Source organism: Scylla paramamosain, unplaced genomic scaffold (assembly GCF_035594125.1).
Source record: "Scylla paramamosain isolate STU-SP2022 unplaced genomic scaffold, ASM3559412v1 Contig59, whole genome shotgun sequence".
NCBI classification, from domain to species: Eukaryota; Metazoa; Arthropoda; class Malacostraca; order Decapoda; family Portunidae; genus Scylla; species Scylla paramamosain.
In genome coordinates, this window is record NW_026973724.1 from 516,033 (window position 1) to 531,157 (window position 15,125).

A 15,125-nucleotide genomic window follows, 5' to 3' on the forward strand; every position below is an offset into this window, starting at 1 on the left:
ATGCGGCAACATAGGAACATGAGAACATATCATCAAAAGGGATAGTGCAAGAAGCCAGCAGGTTTGTACATAGTTTTTCTCACCCCAACAGCTGCTAACTTTGCACAGATGCCTTATCTGTCCATGCACAGAGTACATTTTGCATGTATGAGAGGAGGTTTCCATTTCAAGACACTTGTCCTCCAATTATTGATGATCCTTTTTGACCTCTCTTTAGGGACTGGCATTCTAGTGAGCCTTTTTTTTCCTTTTTAACCTTTTGTTGCTGTTGGCCAGTGACCCACTTACATAAAAACAAATAAATCAATAAATAAATAAACCAAGGAACTGCCAGTGTTCCTGATGCCCCACCAGTACCCACCTGTCCCTTCTGCCCATTGTACTGGTTGCTGGGGTTGCTGCTCTGCCCACCTCGAGCCACCAACACCTTGTCCCCTGCACAGTTTATCTCACCTGAAAAAAAAAATAAATAAATAAAGGAAGAAAAGATAAAAATCACATCTTAACTTAGGGAAATATTTCTACTGATTACAGCTTAACTATCCTACACACACACACATACACACTAACAACTGATTACTGAGTCCATTCCATTCATCCACCAGTCTATTTCAGAACCAATTCCTTCCTATCAATAAAAAAAAGTTTTCCTAACTAGAGATCAAAGAGAAAATAAAGACAGGGTGAAAAAGGAAAAGGGTGAGAGTGCCATCAGGAAAAAGGTGAGAGTGGCATCCTCACCCAGCAATTTCTGGTGCTGCTCGAGCCAGACGGTGGTGCCGGTAGGGACAGGAATGGTCAGCTCAGCACCAGCCTCCCCTCAGATGCGATACTTGCGACTGTCCATGCCAGCTGCCCCAACCCACCGCTGGTCTGGCCGAGCCTTGCGCAGCTTCAGCAGACTGTGGCCTGTGGGGGAAAGAGACAGACAGAGAGAGCAGGGTAAGAGGGATGTGGTCTGTGAGAAGGAGAGCAAGGTGAGAAGTGGTCTGTGAGAGGGAGAGCAGGGTGAGAAGTGGTCTGTGAGGGAAAGCAGGGTGAGAAGTGGTCTATGAGAGGGTGACCAGAATGAGAAGTGGTCTATGAGAGGGAGAGCAGGGTGAGAAGTGGTCTGTGAGAGGGAGAGCAGAGTGAGAAGTGGTCTGTGAGGGAAAGCAGGGTGAGAAGTGGTCTATGAGAGGGTGAGCAGAATGAGAAGTGGTCTATGAGAGGGAGAGCAGGGTGAGAAGTGGTCTATGAGAGGGAGAGCAGGGTGAGAAGTGGTCTGTGAGAGGGAGAGCAGGGTGAGAAGTGGTCTGTGAGAGGGAGAGCAGGGTGAGAAGTGGTTTGTGAGAGAGAGCAGGGTGAGAAGTGGTCTGTGAGAGGGAGAACAGGGTGAGAAGTGGTCTGTGAGAGGGAGAGCAGGGTGAGAAGTGGTTTGTGAAAGAGAGCAGGGTGAGAAGTGGTCTGTGAGAGGGAGAGCAGGGTGAGAAGTGGTCTGTGTGAGGGAGAGCAGGGTGAGAAGTGGTCTGTGAGAGGGAGAGCAGGGTGAGAAGTGGTCTGTGAGAGGGAGAGCAGGGTGAGAAGTGGTCTGTGAGAGGGAGAGCAGGGTGAGAAGTGGTCTGTGTGAGGGAGAGCAGGGTGAGAAGTGGTCTGTGAGAGGGAGACCAGGGTGAAAAGTGGTCTGTGAGAGGGAGAGCAGGGTGAGAAGTGGTCTGTGAGAGAGAGCAGGGTGAGAAGTGGTCTGTGAGAGGGAGAGCAGGGTGAGAAGTGGTCTGTGAGAGGGAGAGCAGGGTGAGAAGTGGTCTGTGAGAGGGAGAGCAGGGTGAGAAGGAAGTTTGCAAGCCTCATTCCCTGTCATAACAGTGTTTAAATGCCATGCCTCACTTCCTGTCATAACAAACATAGTCTCTCTATGTCACTTCCCATCACAACAGACACAGTGTCTCCGTGCCTCACCTTCCTTCCCCTCCACATACACGTCACCCCCTGCGCCACCCACTCCCCTGAGGCACAGCAGACCCATGCCCCCCGCTCCACCCCGCACGTGCAGCCGCAAAACATCCACAAACTTGCTGCGTACGCTCTTCATCTTATCCCAGTGCTCATACCACCTGGATGGGAAAACTGCTTTAGGAAATTGCTATAGGTACATTCCTATATTTTCTGGAGCAGAGTAAGTAAAATATATTGTTATGGGTATCTTTCTACCTTCTCTGGAGTAAAAAAAGAAAAAAAAAGTTAAATCTATCTATTTATCTATATACAGCAGCAGCAGCAGCAGCAGCAATAATAATCTATCTATCTTTCTGTATACCAGACTGGTAATCACATATGTAGTGACCCATACAAAGCAACACACACACACACACACACACACACACACACACACACACACACACACACACATGGACTGCAAGAGAAGAAAACCCAGTTAAATCTGAGAGATGGAAAGGAAGGAATTGGTAAGGAAAATTATTACAATGGTCCAAGATGAGGAACAGGGACTGGAACGAGAAGTGGAAGAGGCACATAGAATTGGAAAATATAGTGAGGGAGGTAAAAGACCATTAAAAGTGAGAATGAGATCCCAAGTTGCAATACAGCAGATCCTAGTGAGAATCAGGAAGCTGGCTGAAAGTTCAGAATACAAAAATATTTGGGTAAAAAGAGATATGAACTTGGAAGAAAGGGAAAAAGAGCAGGACCTGAGAAATGAAGCTAAGGAAAAAAATGACAGAAGGACAGAGACTGAGAAGAGGAAATTTTATTGGAGGATACTAGATATGACACTAAGGAAATGGTATACTTGGGAAAGGGAACAAGTACTGAAAGAACCAAAGCAGCAGACGGAGAAATTACAAGTGGTGGGGAAGCAGTACATTAAGAGTAATTTATACAAACATAGATGGGTTACTCTCAGGTGTACTGGAAGTGAGAGATTACCTGAAGGAAAGTAGACCAGATGTGTTGTGCCTAACAGAGACAAAGTTAAAAGAGGAAGTCCACTTAAGCTTTAAGGAGGAGAGATATAATTACTAGAGGAGAGATAGAGAAGGGAAAAGGAGGAGGAGGAGTACTGATAATACTTCGAGATGATATATATGTGGAAGAAGTGCAACGTGGAGATGGTATGGTGGAGGTGATAGGTATAACAATCAGGACTAGTGGAAGAGAGAGGAGGAGGATCATATTAACATACGTGCCACAACACAAGGAAATGCAAAAGGAAGTGTTGAAGTGCCTAGACAACATGATAAGGAAGGACAGTAAAATACTACTAGTGGGAGACTTTAACCGCAAAAATGTCAGCTGGGAGGAGATGGAAGTTAATGGAAATGCTGGCCAGATGGAGTGAAGAAACGCTACAGTTAGCTATGTTGAATACAATGGACCGATGGGTGGAGGAATTTACAAGATACAGAGAGGAGGAGGAACCATCAATGCTAGACCTGGTGTTCACAAAAAAAAAAAAAAAAAAAAAAAAAAAAAAAAAACATATCCCTGTCCAAACATTAAATGCTTAATCCCAAAGGGAAAAAGTGACCATGTGGTGTTAGAAGTGGTACTGTAAGACTGGGAGGTTCTAGCATGTAAGGAGGATTATAAAAATGGGAGATTAAATCACACAAAGACAAATTTTGCAGAGTTAAGAAAATTCTTTGGAAGGGACTTACGGAAGGCATGAGAGTGCAAGAGAAATATGAAACATTCTTGAAGAAGTACAATGAAGGTGTGCAGAAGTATGTACCTATATAAAAAGTAAGGAGGAACAAACATATTTGGTATAATGCCAGATGTGCATAAGCTAAGAAGAGAAAGGATATAGCTTGGAAAAACTGAAGAAGCAAAAAAAAAATGAAAAGAATAGAAAGCAGTATAAGGAGGCAAGGAATAAATATTTTAGAATAAGAAGAGAGGAGGAGAAACAACTTGAAAAGGATGTGGTAAAGAAATGTGAAGAAGACCCCAAGCTTTTTTTTACAAGTATATTAATGGAAAGATGATAAACAGAGAGACCATTGACAAGATAGTAAAGGGAGAAAGGATATATCAAACAGTGGAAGAGATGAGTGAAATTATGAATGAGAGTTTTAGGTCTGTGTTCAATGTGGAAGCAAATTTTATAGAACCAAATGAGGAAGTGTGGTGGGAAGGGTTACAGAAAGTCTTGGTGCAAAAACATGAAATTGGCAAATTGTTATGAGAGTTGGATGTCAGGAAAGCATTGGGGCTTGATAAAGTATCAGGCTGGACACTAAAGGAATGTAGAGAACAAGTGGTGGAGCCAATTTGGGATGTGATTAACAGCTCACTGATAGAGGGAAAAGTACCAAAAGAGTGGAAGAGAGCAAATATAGTGTCAATACACAAAGGAGGAAAGAGGACTGAGCCACTAAATTATAGACTGGTGTTGGTAGCTAGTGTTATAGGCAAGATCTGTGAAATAGTGATCAAAGAAAAGTGAGTGAAATATTTGGAAAAGAACAAAGTTATAACAAATAGACAATTTGGTTTCAGAAGAGGAAGGTCATGTGTACCAAATTTACAGAGTTTCTATACAAGAGTAATAGATGAAGTACAAAACAGAGATGGGTGGGTAGATGTAGTGTGCTTGGACATCAAAAAACTTTTGATAAAGTTCTGCATAAAAGATTATTGTGGAAGAAGAAACATATAGGAGGACTGAGAGGGAAGAAGAGTCAGTGTTTGAGGGGCATCAAGAAGAACAGTCTTCCACATAGAACTGTGAATATCTGGAATTGCTTAAATGAAGAGGTTGTTAGAGCACCAAACATGCAGAAATTTAAGGAAATGCTGGATAAATATAGCTATGGAGACAGGACACTATGAGCCCTGCTCAAACCCTATATTACACACACACACACACACACACACACACACACACACACACACATCACTCACACTCTTAGCCCAGCCAGCCCGTGGTGGAAAGGGACAGTTTCATGGACCATCCTACTACACCCCAGGAGGTTAGGTATAGCACAGCTGGCCATATATCTTTTTACTTGTCCTAAGAACAAGCAAAAGGTTTATACAGTTCAGTTCCCTTACCATCTAATAATGCAGTAAGTAATGCTTTTTGGCTGATTACTATCTCAGAAATAATACCAAATTCAATAACTAGTTGGGTCTATAGTTGTGAAAAGGACAAACTAATACCCTGAGTTCTCTTAACTGACATGATGTTCTAGGGACTTGTGGTGAGGCCAGACACGTGAAGGTGTCTTGGCCTCCAGTCTGAGCAGCCACTCTCTCTTCCTTCACAGAAGACCTGCTTTTGACACCAGCGTACAAACACCACTCCACTCCAACACTCGGACAGCCTCACCTATGGTCTGACCCTTTTATCCTCAACATTTGGGTATTGTCCTTTCTGGGGATTTCCCGTCCTGTGGTGCTGCTAAACTTTACCAACACATACCTTATGTCAGATACTTACTACTACAACATTAAATGGAGTTGTAGCATATATACACTGTAATGATATAAAAAGGTAAGTTAATGTAATATATGTCTATTTTTTAGTGAGAACTGCATTGTGTTTTGCAAACACCACAATACTTGGCAACGTTTCCTCCAGGTGTTGTCACGTTTCTTTGAGTGACTCAGTCAGTTAGTCAGAGTGACCTGTCAATCCACTGGTCACTTCCTCTCACACAGCATGTGAAAAAAGAGAGAGAGAGAGAGAGAGAGAGAGAGAGAGAGAGAGAGAGAGAGAGAGAGAGAGAGAGAGAGAGAGAGAGAGAGAGAGAGAGAGAGAGAGAGAGAGAGAGAGAGAGAGAGAGAGAGAGAGAGAGAGAGAGAGAGAGTTGGAAGCAAGGTTATCTCTGACACTTAGGGTCTAATCTGGTAATTTGCCCATTAAAAAGTCTGGCAGTGCCACAGGCTGGGAAATTCCCAGAAAGGACAACACATAAACACTCAGGATGAAATGGTCCAACCCTAATTAAGCCACAATGTACTCACTGAGGCCTGTAGGGCAGTTAAACCACTCAGTGGTATCTTAGTCTTAGTGTGTATCATCCAGAGTAAATGTATTGTTTCTATAACCAAGGACTCTATCCCATAGCAGGAGTTTTCCCACATGGTACACAAAGCTACACCAATATCACCCTCTTGCTCACCTCATATCTTTAAGAGGATGAGGTGCAGACAAGAGCCGTGTCTGCTAACACTGCCACACACTGCATCGTGGGAGCAGACCAGCTCAGGCTTGATGCACAGACAGCAGACTGGACTAAGCTTTTCTCCTCACTCCCTTGCTCTTGAATGCCTGTAATAATAATGTATGCTTTAATTAACTCTTTCAATAATAATTCAAAGCTTTAAGTACAATACATAATGGGAGCAAACAAGCTGAGGCTTAATGTGCAGACAGCAGACTGGACTCAGCTTTCTTGCTTATTCCCTGGCTCTTGAATACCTGTAATAATAACATGTGCATTAATCAACTCCTTCAACATCAATTCCAAACACTAAACACACTGCATTATCACATTACAAAACATCTGGATTAGTACATACTACTGGACTAAGCTTTCTTCCTCACTCCTTTGCTCCTGAGTGTCTGTAATACTGTAATAATGTAATAATATGTACAGTAAAATCCCTCTCATCTGGCAGCTTTAAGTATCCGGCACATTTTTCCCCGAGCCTTAAAATCAATAAAAAATCAAGGTGTACTCATAAAATCAATTAAAATTCCCGCGCGAGGCATACTTTGTCCCCTCGCCACCAGAGAGCACTGCTTCACGCCACCCGCGGCCCACTACACTGTGTTTACTCAGTGACTCAGACCCGCGTGTGCACTGTTTATCGCCTGATGCCTTCATCATGCCTAAAGTTGTAGAAAAGAGGAAACGTGTTGTGCTTACACTTAAGCAGCTGATCAGATCAGCTGCTGATTAAGATCAGCTGATCTTTGTTATGGTAGGATGCGTGAGTGTAGGGTGGTGATTGTGTACATAATTTCACTTCTATTCAAGTATCCAGTAATATTCAAGTATCCGGCATGTCGGCGGTCCCGTTGATGCCGGATAAGAGGGATTTTACTGTACCTTAATTAGCTCTCAGCAACAACTCCAACCACTTAGGGCACTGTGGACAATCTCTGCAAGCATCAACAAGGAAAGAAAAGAATAGATTTCAAAGTTATATCCAGTATGATGTTTAGAACTGGCTGTCACAAACAAGACAAAAAGAACTTGAAAATACATTTATAATATTTAGATGTGACTGTCACAAGGTAGAGAAAAAACAGAATGGATTTTCACATTTCTAACCAGTATAATGTTTAGATGAGGCTCTCACAGGATAAACATAAGAATGAAAGCAATAGATTTGTAGTTTTCTGGCCAATATAATATTTAGTAGTGGGTGTCAGAAGAAAGAGAAAGGAATTAAAATAATGTATTTTCACATTTCTATTAGGTATAATGTTTAGATGTGGCTGTCACAAGGAAGACAAAAAGACTAAAAAATAGATATTTAAATTTGTATCCAGCACATTATAACATTCAGCTGTGGCTCTCTCAAGGAAGGGAAAAAAATAATGAATAGATTTTCACATTTCTGGCCAGTATAATGTTTGGAAGTGGGTGTCAAACAAAATAGAATGTCTCAGGGAGGAAAAATATGTTGAATACCAGTGAAGGGTGAATGGAGTGAAGGAATACAGGAATGGGCATGGGGAGGATCAAACACACCATGCAATTTGTCATGGAGAAAGACTGGCAGGAAACAAGATGACTACACCCCACATTAATCAACTCTTTCAACAGCAGTTCACATGCACTGTATGTAGTCATTGCATGCATCCACAATGTAGAGAAAAACAATTTTTTAAGTGAATACATCCTCAAATTCCTAGCCAGTATAATGCTTAGATAAAGCTGTCACAAGACAGAGAAAAGAATTAAATAGATTATCAAATTCCTAGCCAATATAATGTTTAGATAAAGCTGTCACAAGAGAGAGAAAAGAATGAAATAGATTATCAAATTCCTAGCAAGTATAATATTTAGATAAAGATGTCAGGAGAGAGAAAAGAGTTTCACATTTGTAGCCAGTGTAATGTTTAGATGTGGCTGTCACAAGAAAGAGAAAAGAATTACAGGAATAGATTTTCACATTTGTAGCCAGTATAGTGTTTAGATGTGGCTCTCATAAGCAACAGAAAAAAATTAAAAGATGCTAAATAACAGAAAAGAGTTAATGGTACAAAGAAATATAGGAGTGGTCAAGAGCAGAATCAAAGACAGCCTTCTAATTCATCACATTGAAAGAATGGCAGGAAGTAGGATGACCATTAAGCACACTGTTAAAAGCACTCTTCTCTCATCAGGATTATTTTCAAAGATCACAGACATGATTAGCTGGGTTCAATATTTTTCTCTCTTTATCTATCATTAGGATCATGACATAAGCAAAAACATTAAAAATCAGGATGGGTTGAAGCCCCAAGAATAGTAAGAGAGAGGAGTGAGCCTCTTAACATAGCAACTGTTTACCAGCAGCAAGTATTGTAGATACGGGATGAGAGATGAGGGTTGTGGCCTGGCTGTAACGGTGTGTGGCACATGAGCCTCAGTCCTACCCAGAGATCAGTCACCATGAACCATGAGCTCTTAACGTAAGGGAGTGGCTGGCTGGACAGCAAGATAACTCCTCAAAACCCTAATAACTTCCAGCAGCACCAGTGCACGACCCTGGGCAAATAACAGTGACAGACAGGGAAATGTGAGTGATTATTAGAGACAAATGATCTTCTTGGAAGGAAGTTATCACCCACAGGGATCAGTTTTGCCCCTAATTATGTTTGCAACATATATGAATGACATGAATGATGAATCAGTAAAAGTTTCTTTGCCTACAATGCTAAACTCATGAGACAAGTGAGTGTACAGGACAATTGTGAAATACTGCAACACCTTAATACAAGTTGGAAATGGAGCTGCACATGGGAAATGTAATTCAATGTCAAGAAATTCAGTGTAATGGAGTTTGGAAAGAGCAAGCAAAGGATTTCAAGGGAATATAAACTTGGAGGAGAGCTTATACAGAAATCAAAGTCAGAGAGATATCTAGGAGTATTCATATCAGACAACACGTCACCTGAGAAACACATAAATAAAATTGTTGGAGAGACTTACAAGCTAATGAGGAGAAAAAAAAAAAAAGGCCTGAGTGGCATTTATCCACATGGATGAAGAAAGGGTAAAGAAAGTGATCATCACTCTGATAAGGCCAAGGCTGGAATATGCAGCAACAGTGTGTTCACAAAGCACAACAAATTACATCAGGAAACCTGAAAGGATTCAAAGAGCAGCAACAACATTTGTTCCATGCTTGTTGGACATGTTATATGAGGAGAGACTAGCAAAACTGGAATTGACAATGCTGGAACAAAGAAGGCAAGAAGGAGACTTGATGGCAATTTATATAATGATGAAGAATATGGACATGGTGGATAGAGAAGACCTAATACAGTGGGACATGAGAGATACAAGAGGACATGGAAGGAACATAAAAAAAGATAGTTACACAAGGAATATGAAAATGAACAGCTTTCCCATCCAGTCCATAGAATGGGATGGGAAAGTAAAGAGAATACATCAATTTTTTTAAGGGCCATGTTAAACACCATGAGATGCAAAGACAGGACACCACAAGTATAGGTCCCCTCCCATACATTACAACTACATAAATACAACTACATAAATGCACACACACACACACACACACACACACACAAGGTTTCAAGACACTTGTCCTTCAATTTTTGACTACCACTTTGGACCTTTTTATGGGACTGGCATTTCAGGGGCCATTTTTTTTTTATTGGATTTTTGTTGCCCTTGGCCAGTGTCCCTCCTACATAAAACACACACACACACACACACACACACACACACACACACACAAAAGGGGATCTATTCATGGCATACACTGGAACTCCCTGTCTGCTTCTGTATTTCCTCCTTCCTATGAATTGAACTCTTTCAAGACAAAGGTTTTAAGACATTTATCCTCTCATTCTAACCTTTCTTTTGAGACTGGCACCTTAGTGGTCTTTTTTTTCACTATTTATTCCCCTTGGCCTGTGTCTCTCTTACATAAAATAAATAAATAAATAAAATAAAATACATTAATGCAAGGAATGGAAATACTGGACTGGGCAGATACTATGCACTGTGATAGTGTACACTGTGACTGGCTCATGACAGCTGCTGGCCTGCCTGTTTCACATGGCCAGGGGAGTGAAGCAAGGCAGCTGGTGAGACTGTTCAGGGGTGCAGGGAGACAAAACTTCATGGTTAGGTTTGGAAGTTGAAATATACGGTCAGACTTCATTTAAAATTAAAATTTACTCATGAAAATGGCATCAAACTATCATACTGTGTTCTGCAACTGGCCAGGCTCAGTTTTACAAGAGCAAGGATTGATGCCACTTACCTTGCTGTCACCACTCAATAACACTTCATACACAGTCATGCTGTTCCGAGGGGAATGATAGAGGGGAGTAGAAGAAAAAGACCAGGGGAGATATACCTACATGGAAAGTTTGGTGAAGCTGACAAGTGCAAGGATGACAGCAGTGCAGATGATACAAGCTACACAATGCAGACAAGAGTAGAGGTCCATAGTTGCTAATGTACTGGAGGATAAGACACTGCAGTAAGGTAAGGTAAGGTAAGGTAAGGTAAGGCAAGCCACTGATGCATGGCAGTTAGAGTGACTTGTTATGGAGCGTCCACAGGGGTGAACCTTCCAAGTTAACCCAAGTGGTTATAGTGTGGTGTTCAACTGTACTACTTTTGTGTCATGAGACAGGCATCATGTGTGGCTGTGATATTTAAGGAGTCAGACACCTACCATTGACTGACAAGTAAAAGAATGGTGACAGCAGCCATTCCAGTTTATCAGAACCTTTTTCTCCATTGAAATTCATCCCAATAGCTTTCAAAGAAAACATTACTAATTCCTTGGATCCCACACATTACTTTTAACTTATGTTTAGCCTTTCTCCAGTAAAATACAGATAAACTGATTTTTTAAAGAATCCAGCATTTATTTTTCCTGTGCACATACATTAGCTGCCCATCATAACATTCCACTGTGCTGCCAGGCTGCCTCACTCACCTGGCATGGCAGCACTGTAGCAGAGACACATCACTGGCAACTCATACCACCATGATGCAGGACCCAGCCAGGAGGGACACATTCTCCATGACTGCCAAAAATTTCTTCTTCCCCTTCCCAGCAACACAAGATCTCTTCTTCCCCTTCCAAGCAACACAAAATCTCTTCCTCTTGCCAGCAACACAAAATCTCTTCCTCCTCCTGTACAGCAATACAAACCCTCCTCCTCCTCCTCCTCCTGTAATACCACCTTAGTTAATAAGTTCCTAATTTTAAGCTTATATTTATTACATATTATTTTTTGTATCCAGTACAATATAAATTTTGTCCTTACTGGATTATTAATAAACCATTTATGATTATTATTTGCTAATGCATCAGTGTAGCATCAAAACATTACTACACCCTGCCTGCTCATGTTTGTTTGTTATCAACAAGGAACACAAGTCAGTCCTTTGCTCTGCCAAACATTACTTCCATGGACTGCCATACCTGCACATTTGACAGAGAGAGAGAGAGAGAGAGAGAGAGAGAGAGAGAGAGAGAGAGAGAATTAGGTTAGTTTAGAAAGCCAAATTCCAGTGATTTTTGCTTCTCCATACGAAAATTTACATTTCTTTTTCGTGGCTGTTAGACGGTTCATGTTTCTAATAATACTGTTGTGCCTACCCCTCACTCCGGGCGGGCGTGTTATCCACACGGGCACAGATCAAGAAACTTGAGCAGCGGGGCCTCAAATAAGTAGCACTCTGAACGCCGGGACAAAACACACACACACACACACACACGAGGCCAGGGCACAAAGGAAAACACGGGCACTATTTCCTAGGTTTATCGACAAATCCTCCGCAAGTACACTGCTTTACAAGTTTACAGGGGGCACCACAAGTCTCCCAGGGCACGACAGGCACTCAACAGGCAGGGAAACACTTCCAAAGCAGGCAGGCACACGCTGGCCTCCTCTCTGGCCACGCGTCTCCCCTCTCTGCCTGTTCCCGCTTCTCCCAGTGCTGCCAACTCCACAGTGCTGCCACCCGCACCCATACCCCTGCTGTAACAATACCGAAAAAAAGAGATTGAGACGTGTTTCAATTCTGTTTTCATCTGACAGATACACTGGGTTCAGTTAAGTTGGGCTAGGCTAGATTAGGCTAGATTAGGCTTACAAAAATTTCGTTCTTTAATTTAATTGGTCATTCATTTTATATATATCATTATTTTATTTATTTATTTTATGTAAGAGAGTCATTGATCAATGGCAACGAGAGGCAGAGAGTTAACTCTTGCAATTGAGAGAGAGGACAGAATAGTGGTGATTGATTGAGAATACTGGTTAACTCTTGCATTAGAAAGGTGGACAAAATAGGGGTGAGAGAAAGAAGAAAGTCTTGTGCATGTGCCTTGTAATGGCGAGAGAGAGGCTGAAGACAGTCAGAGAGAGAGAGAGAGAGAGAGAGAGAGAGAGAGAGAGAGAGAGAGAGAGAGAGAGAGAGAGAGAGAGAAAGGGGGGAGGGTAGGAAGAGGAGGAGGAGGAGGAAAATAAGAAGAAAACATGTCCCGGGTCTATCATTTTTGTGAGACCTTTACCAGACAATGGTATGAAAAATTAGTTATCAATTTTTCCAACTAGTAGTACATTATTGATTCACCTCTCACCTACCTAATAATAATAGTAATAACAATAGTAACAATAATGATAATAATAATAATAATAATAATAATAATAATAATAATAATAATAATAATAATAATAATAATAATAATGACAATAATAATAATGATAATAATGATAATAATAATGATAATAATAATAATAATAATATAATGATAATAATAATAATAATAATAATAATAATAATAATAATAATAATAATAATAGTAATATTTTTTTGTATTTTCACTATAAAAATATTAATGTATTATGGTATGTATACAATGGAAACACACACACACACACACACACACACACACACACACACACACACACACACACACACACACACACACATAACAACAACAACAACAACAACAACAACAACAACAACAACAACAAAATGCAATGAAAAATATGCTACTACTACTACTACTACTACTATTACTACAAAATAATGAAATAATATATATTATATATATATATATATATATATATATATATATATATATATATATATATATATATATATATATATATATATATATATATATATATATGTAATATTTTTTTTTCTCAAACAAAATAAATAAACAAACAAATAAGTAAATAAAAAGAATAATAATAAATTTTCTTTGTTTGTTTGTTTACTGTGGTTGAAGTGACGTGGGATTTCAAGGATGTTTTTAAGGTTCTAGTGTTAGATTAACAACATTTCTACTTTCCAAAGGCCCTAGTTGAAGTTACAAGGGCTTTTTATGGGTGTTTTTAAGATTCTAGAGACAGATTAACAATATTTCTGCATTACTAACAGGAGAAACACTCTTGAGAACCCTGCTAACTGTATTTAAAAGGCTGTATTTTTGTGGTTTTCAAGGGTGTTTTTAAGGTTCTAGTGACAGATTAACAACATTTCTGCATTACTGACATGAGGAACATCCTTGAGAACCCTGCTACCTGTATTTAAAAGGTTGTAGTTGAAGTTACTGTGGTTTTCAAGGGTGTTTTTAAGGTTGTATTGACAGATTAACAACATTTCAACATTCCTAAAGGGAGAAGCACTCTTTAAAAGGCTCTATTTGAAGTTATTGGAATTTAAAGCACAAAAAAAATAAATATATAATAAAAATAATCATAAAAACACTCCCAAACACACCCAAAACAACATTTCTACATTCCAAACACCCTAGATGAGGTTACAAAGTTTTTTTTAAGGGTGTTTTTAAGATTGTTGTGACAGATTAACAATATTTCAGCATTGGAGACTTCAATGTTTTTCAGTACGGCGTCGCAACTGCTCGTGATCGGTCTTGTCTCTTTCGTTTGGAGTTATTTCTGATTTTTGGTATGCGCGTTTTTTTAGCGGAGAGACAATTCTTCATTTCTGAGTTTTGGTTTAATTGTTTTGCCCTAAAAACACGAAATTATATTGAAAATGTACGAAAATCACTTTTTTTTTCTCTCTTCCATTTTCTCTTTTCTTTTTCCGCTCAAGCGACACGTTCCAGAGGCAGCTCAACACAAAGTGACAGGGAGAGAGAGAAAGGGAGAGAGAGAGAGAGAGGGAGAGAGGGAGTGGGCGAGGCGGTGTATTGCAAGTCTTAATAAAAAGAGAAAGTTTTGTGTGTGTGTGTGTGTGTGTGTGTGTGTGTGTGTGTGTGTGTGTGTGACCATGCTCGTGCTACACAAGGGAGAGTGAAGGAGTGGGGGGATGAGGGAGTGTGGTGGGGGGCGTGGTGGGGGGCTGGGTGAAGAGAGTGGTGAGGGTAACACAATAATGCGTGCTGCACTGTACAGAGGGGTCGCCGCCCCCGGCCAGTCCCCCCTCCGCCACACACACACCGCTCCGCCCCGCCGCCCTCGCGGGACCGCGCCAGCTGCAGGCGCGTCTTGATGGTGCGCAGCATCTGTGGCCGTGCGGGCGTGCTGAGGCCGCCCGCCAGGCCGCGCAGGGCGTGCTCTGAGCAAGATGCGGGCAAGGTCTTGTATCCTGTCTCGGGGCTGTGCAGGCTGCGGGGCGCCGGGGAGCGGGACTGACGGCTCCGCGGCTCCTCCCTGCTGCCCTCCAGGCGCGCCTCCTCCAGCTTGGGGCCCGTGAACAGCGCCGCCAGCATGCTCATGTTGGCCTCGTGTGCCGCTCGCACCCTGCCCAGGTCGCCGCCGCCCGTCTCCTGCCCGTAGAGAGTGAGGGGGCGCAGCGCGTCGTCCAGCGCGGCATGGCGCCCCCCGTTGAGCAGGGCGTGGTGCGGGAGTGGGGCAGGGCCGCGCAGGAGCGGGCTGGGGCGGGGCTGGACTGGTCCTCCTCGTGGCGGGGGTCCTCGTGGAGCGG

At 41.6% G+C, this 15,125-nt stretch overlaps 1 protein-coding gene across 1 annotated transcript in view; it reads right to left on the bottom strand.

Moving 5' to 3' along the window:
* The window catches only part of LOC135098400 (uncharacterized), a 36,383-nt gene extending 21,467 nt beyond the window's left edge, over window positions 1-14,916 (bottom strand). The window contains exons 1-9 of the mRNA XM_064000731.1: window positions 14,639-14,916; window positions 12,032-12,196; window positions 11,146-11,159; window positions 10,559-10,616; window positions 1,959-2,093; window positions 1,372-1,477; window positions 1,065-1,202; window positions 742-814; window positions 362-453 (exon numbers count right to left, since the gene is read on the bottom strand). Of these exons, the coding sequence (XP_063856801.1) occupies window positions 362-453; window positions 742-814; window positions 1,065-1,202; window positions 1,372-1,477; window positions 1,959-2,093; window positions 10,559-10,616; window positions 11,146-11,159; window positions 12,032-12,196; window positions 14,639-14,916 (1,059 nt within the window). The remainder of the gene's footprint in view (window positions 1-361; window positions 454-741; window positions 815-1,064; window positions 1,203-1,371; window positions 1,478-1,958; window positions 2,094-10,558; window positions 10,617-11,145; window positions 11,160-12,031; window positions 12,197-14,638) is intronic.
* Window positions 14,917-15,125: the final 209 nt, after the last annotated feature.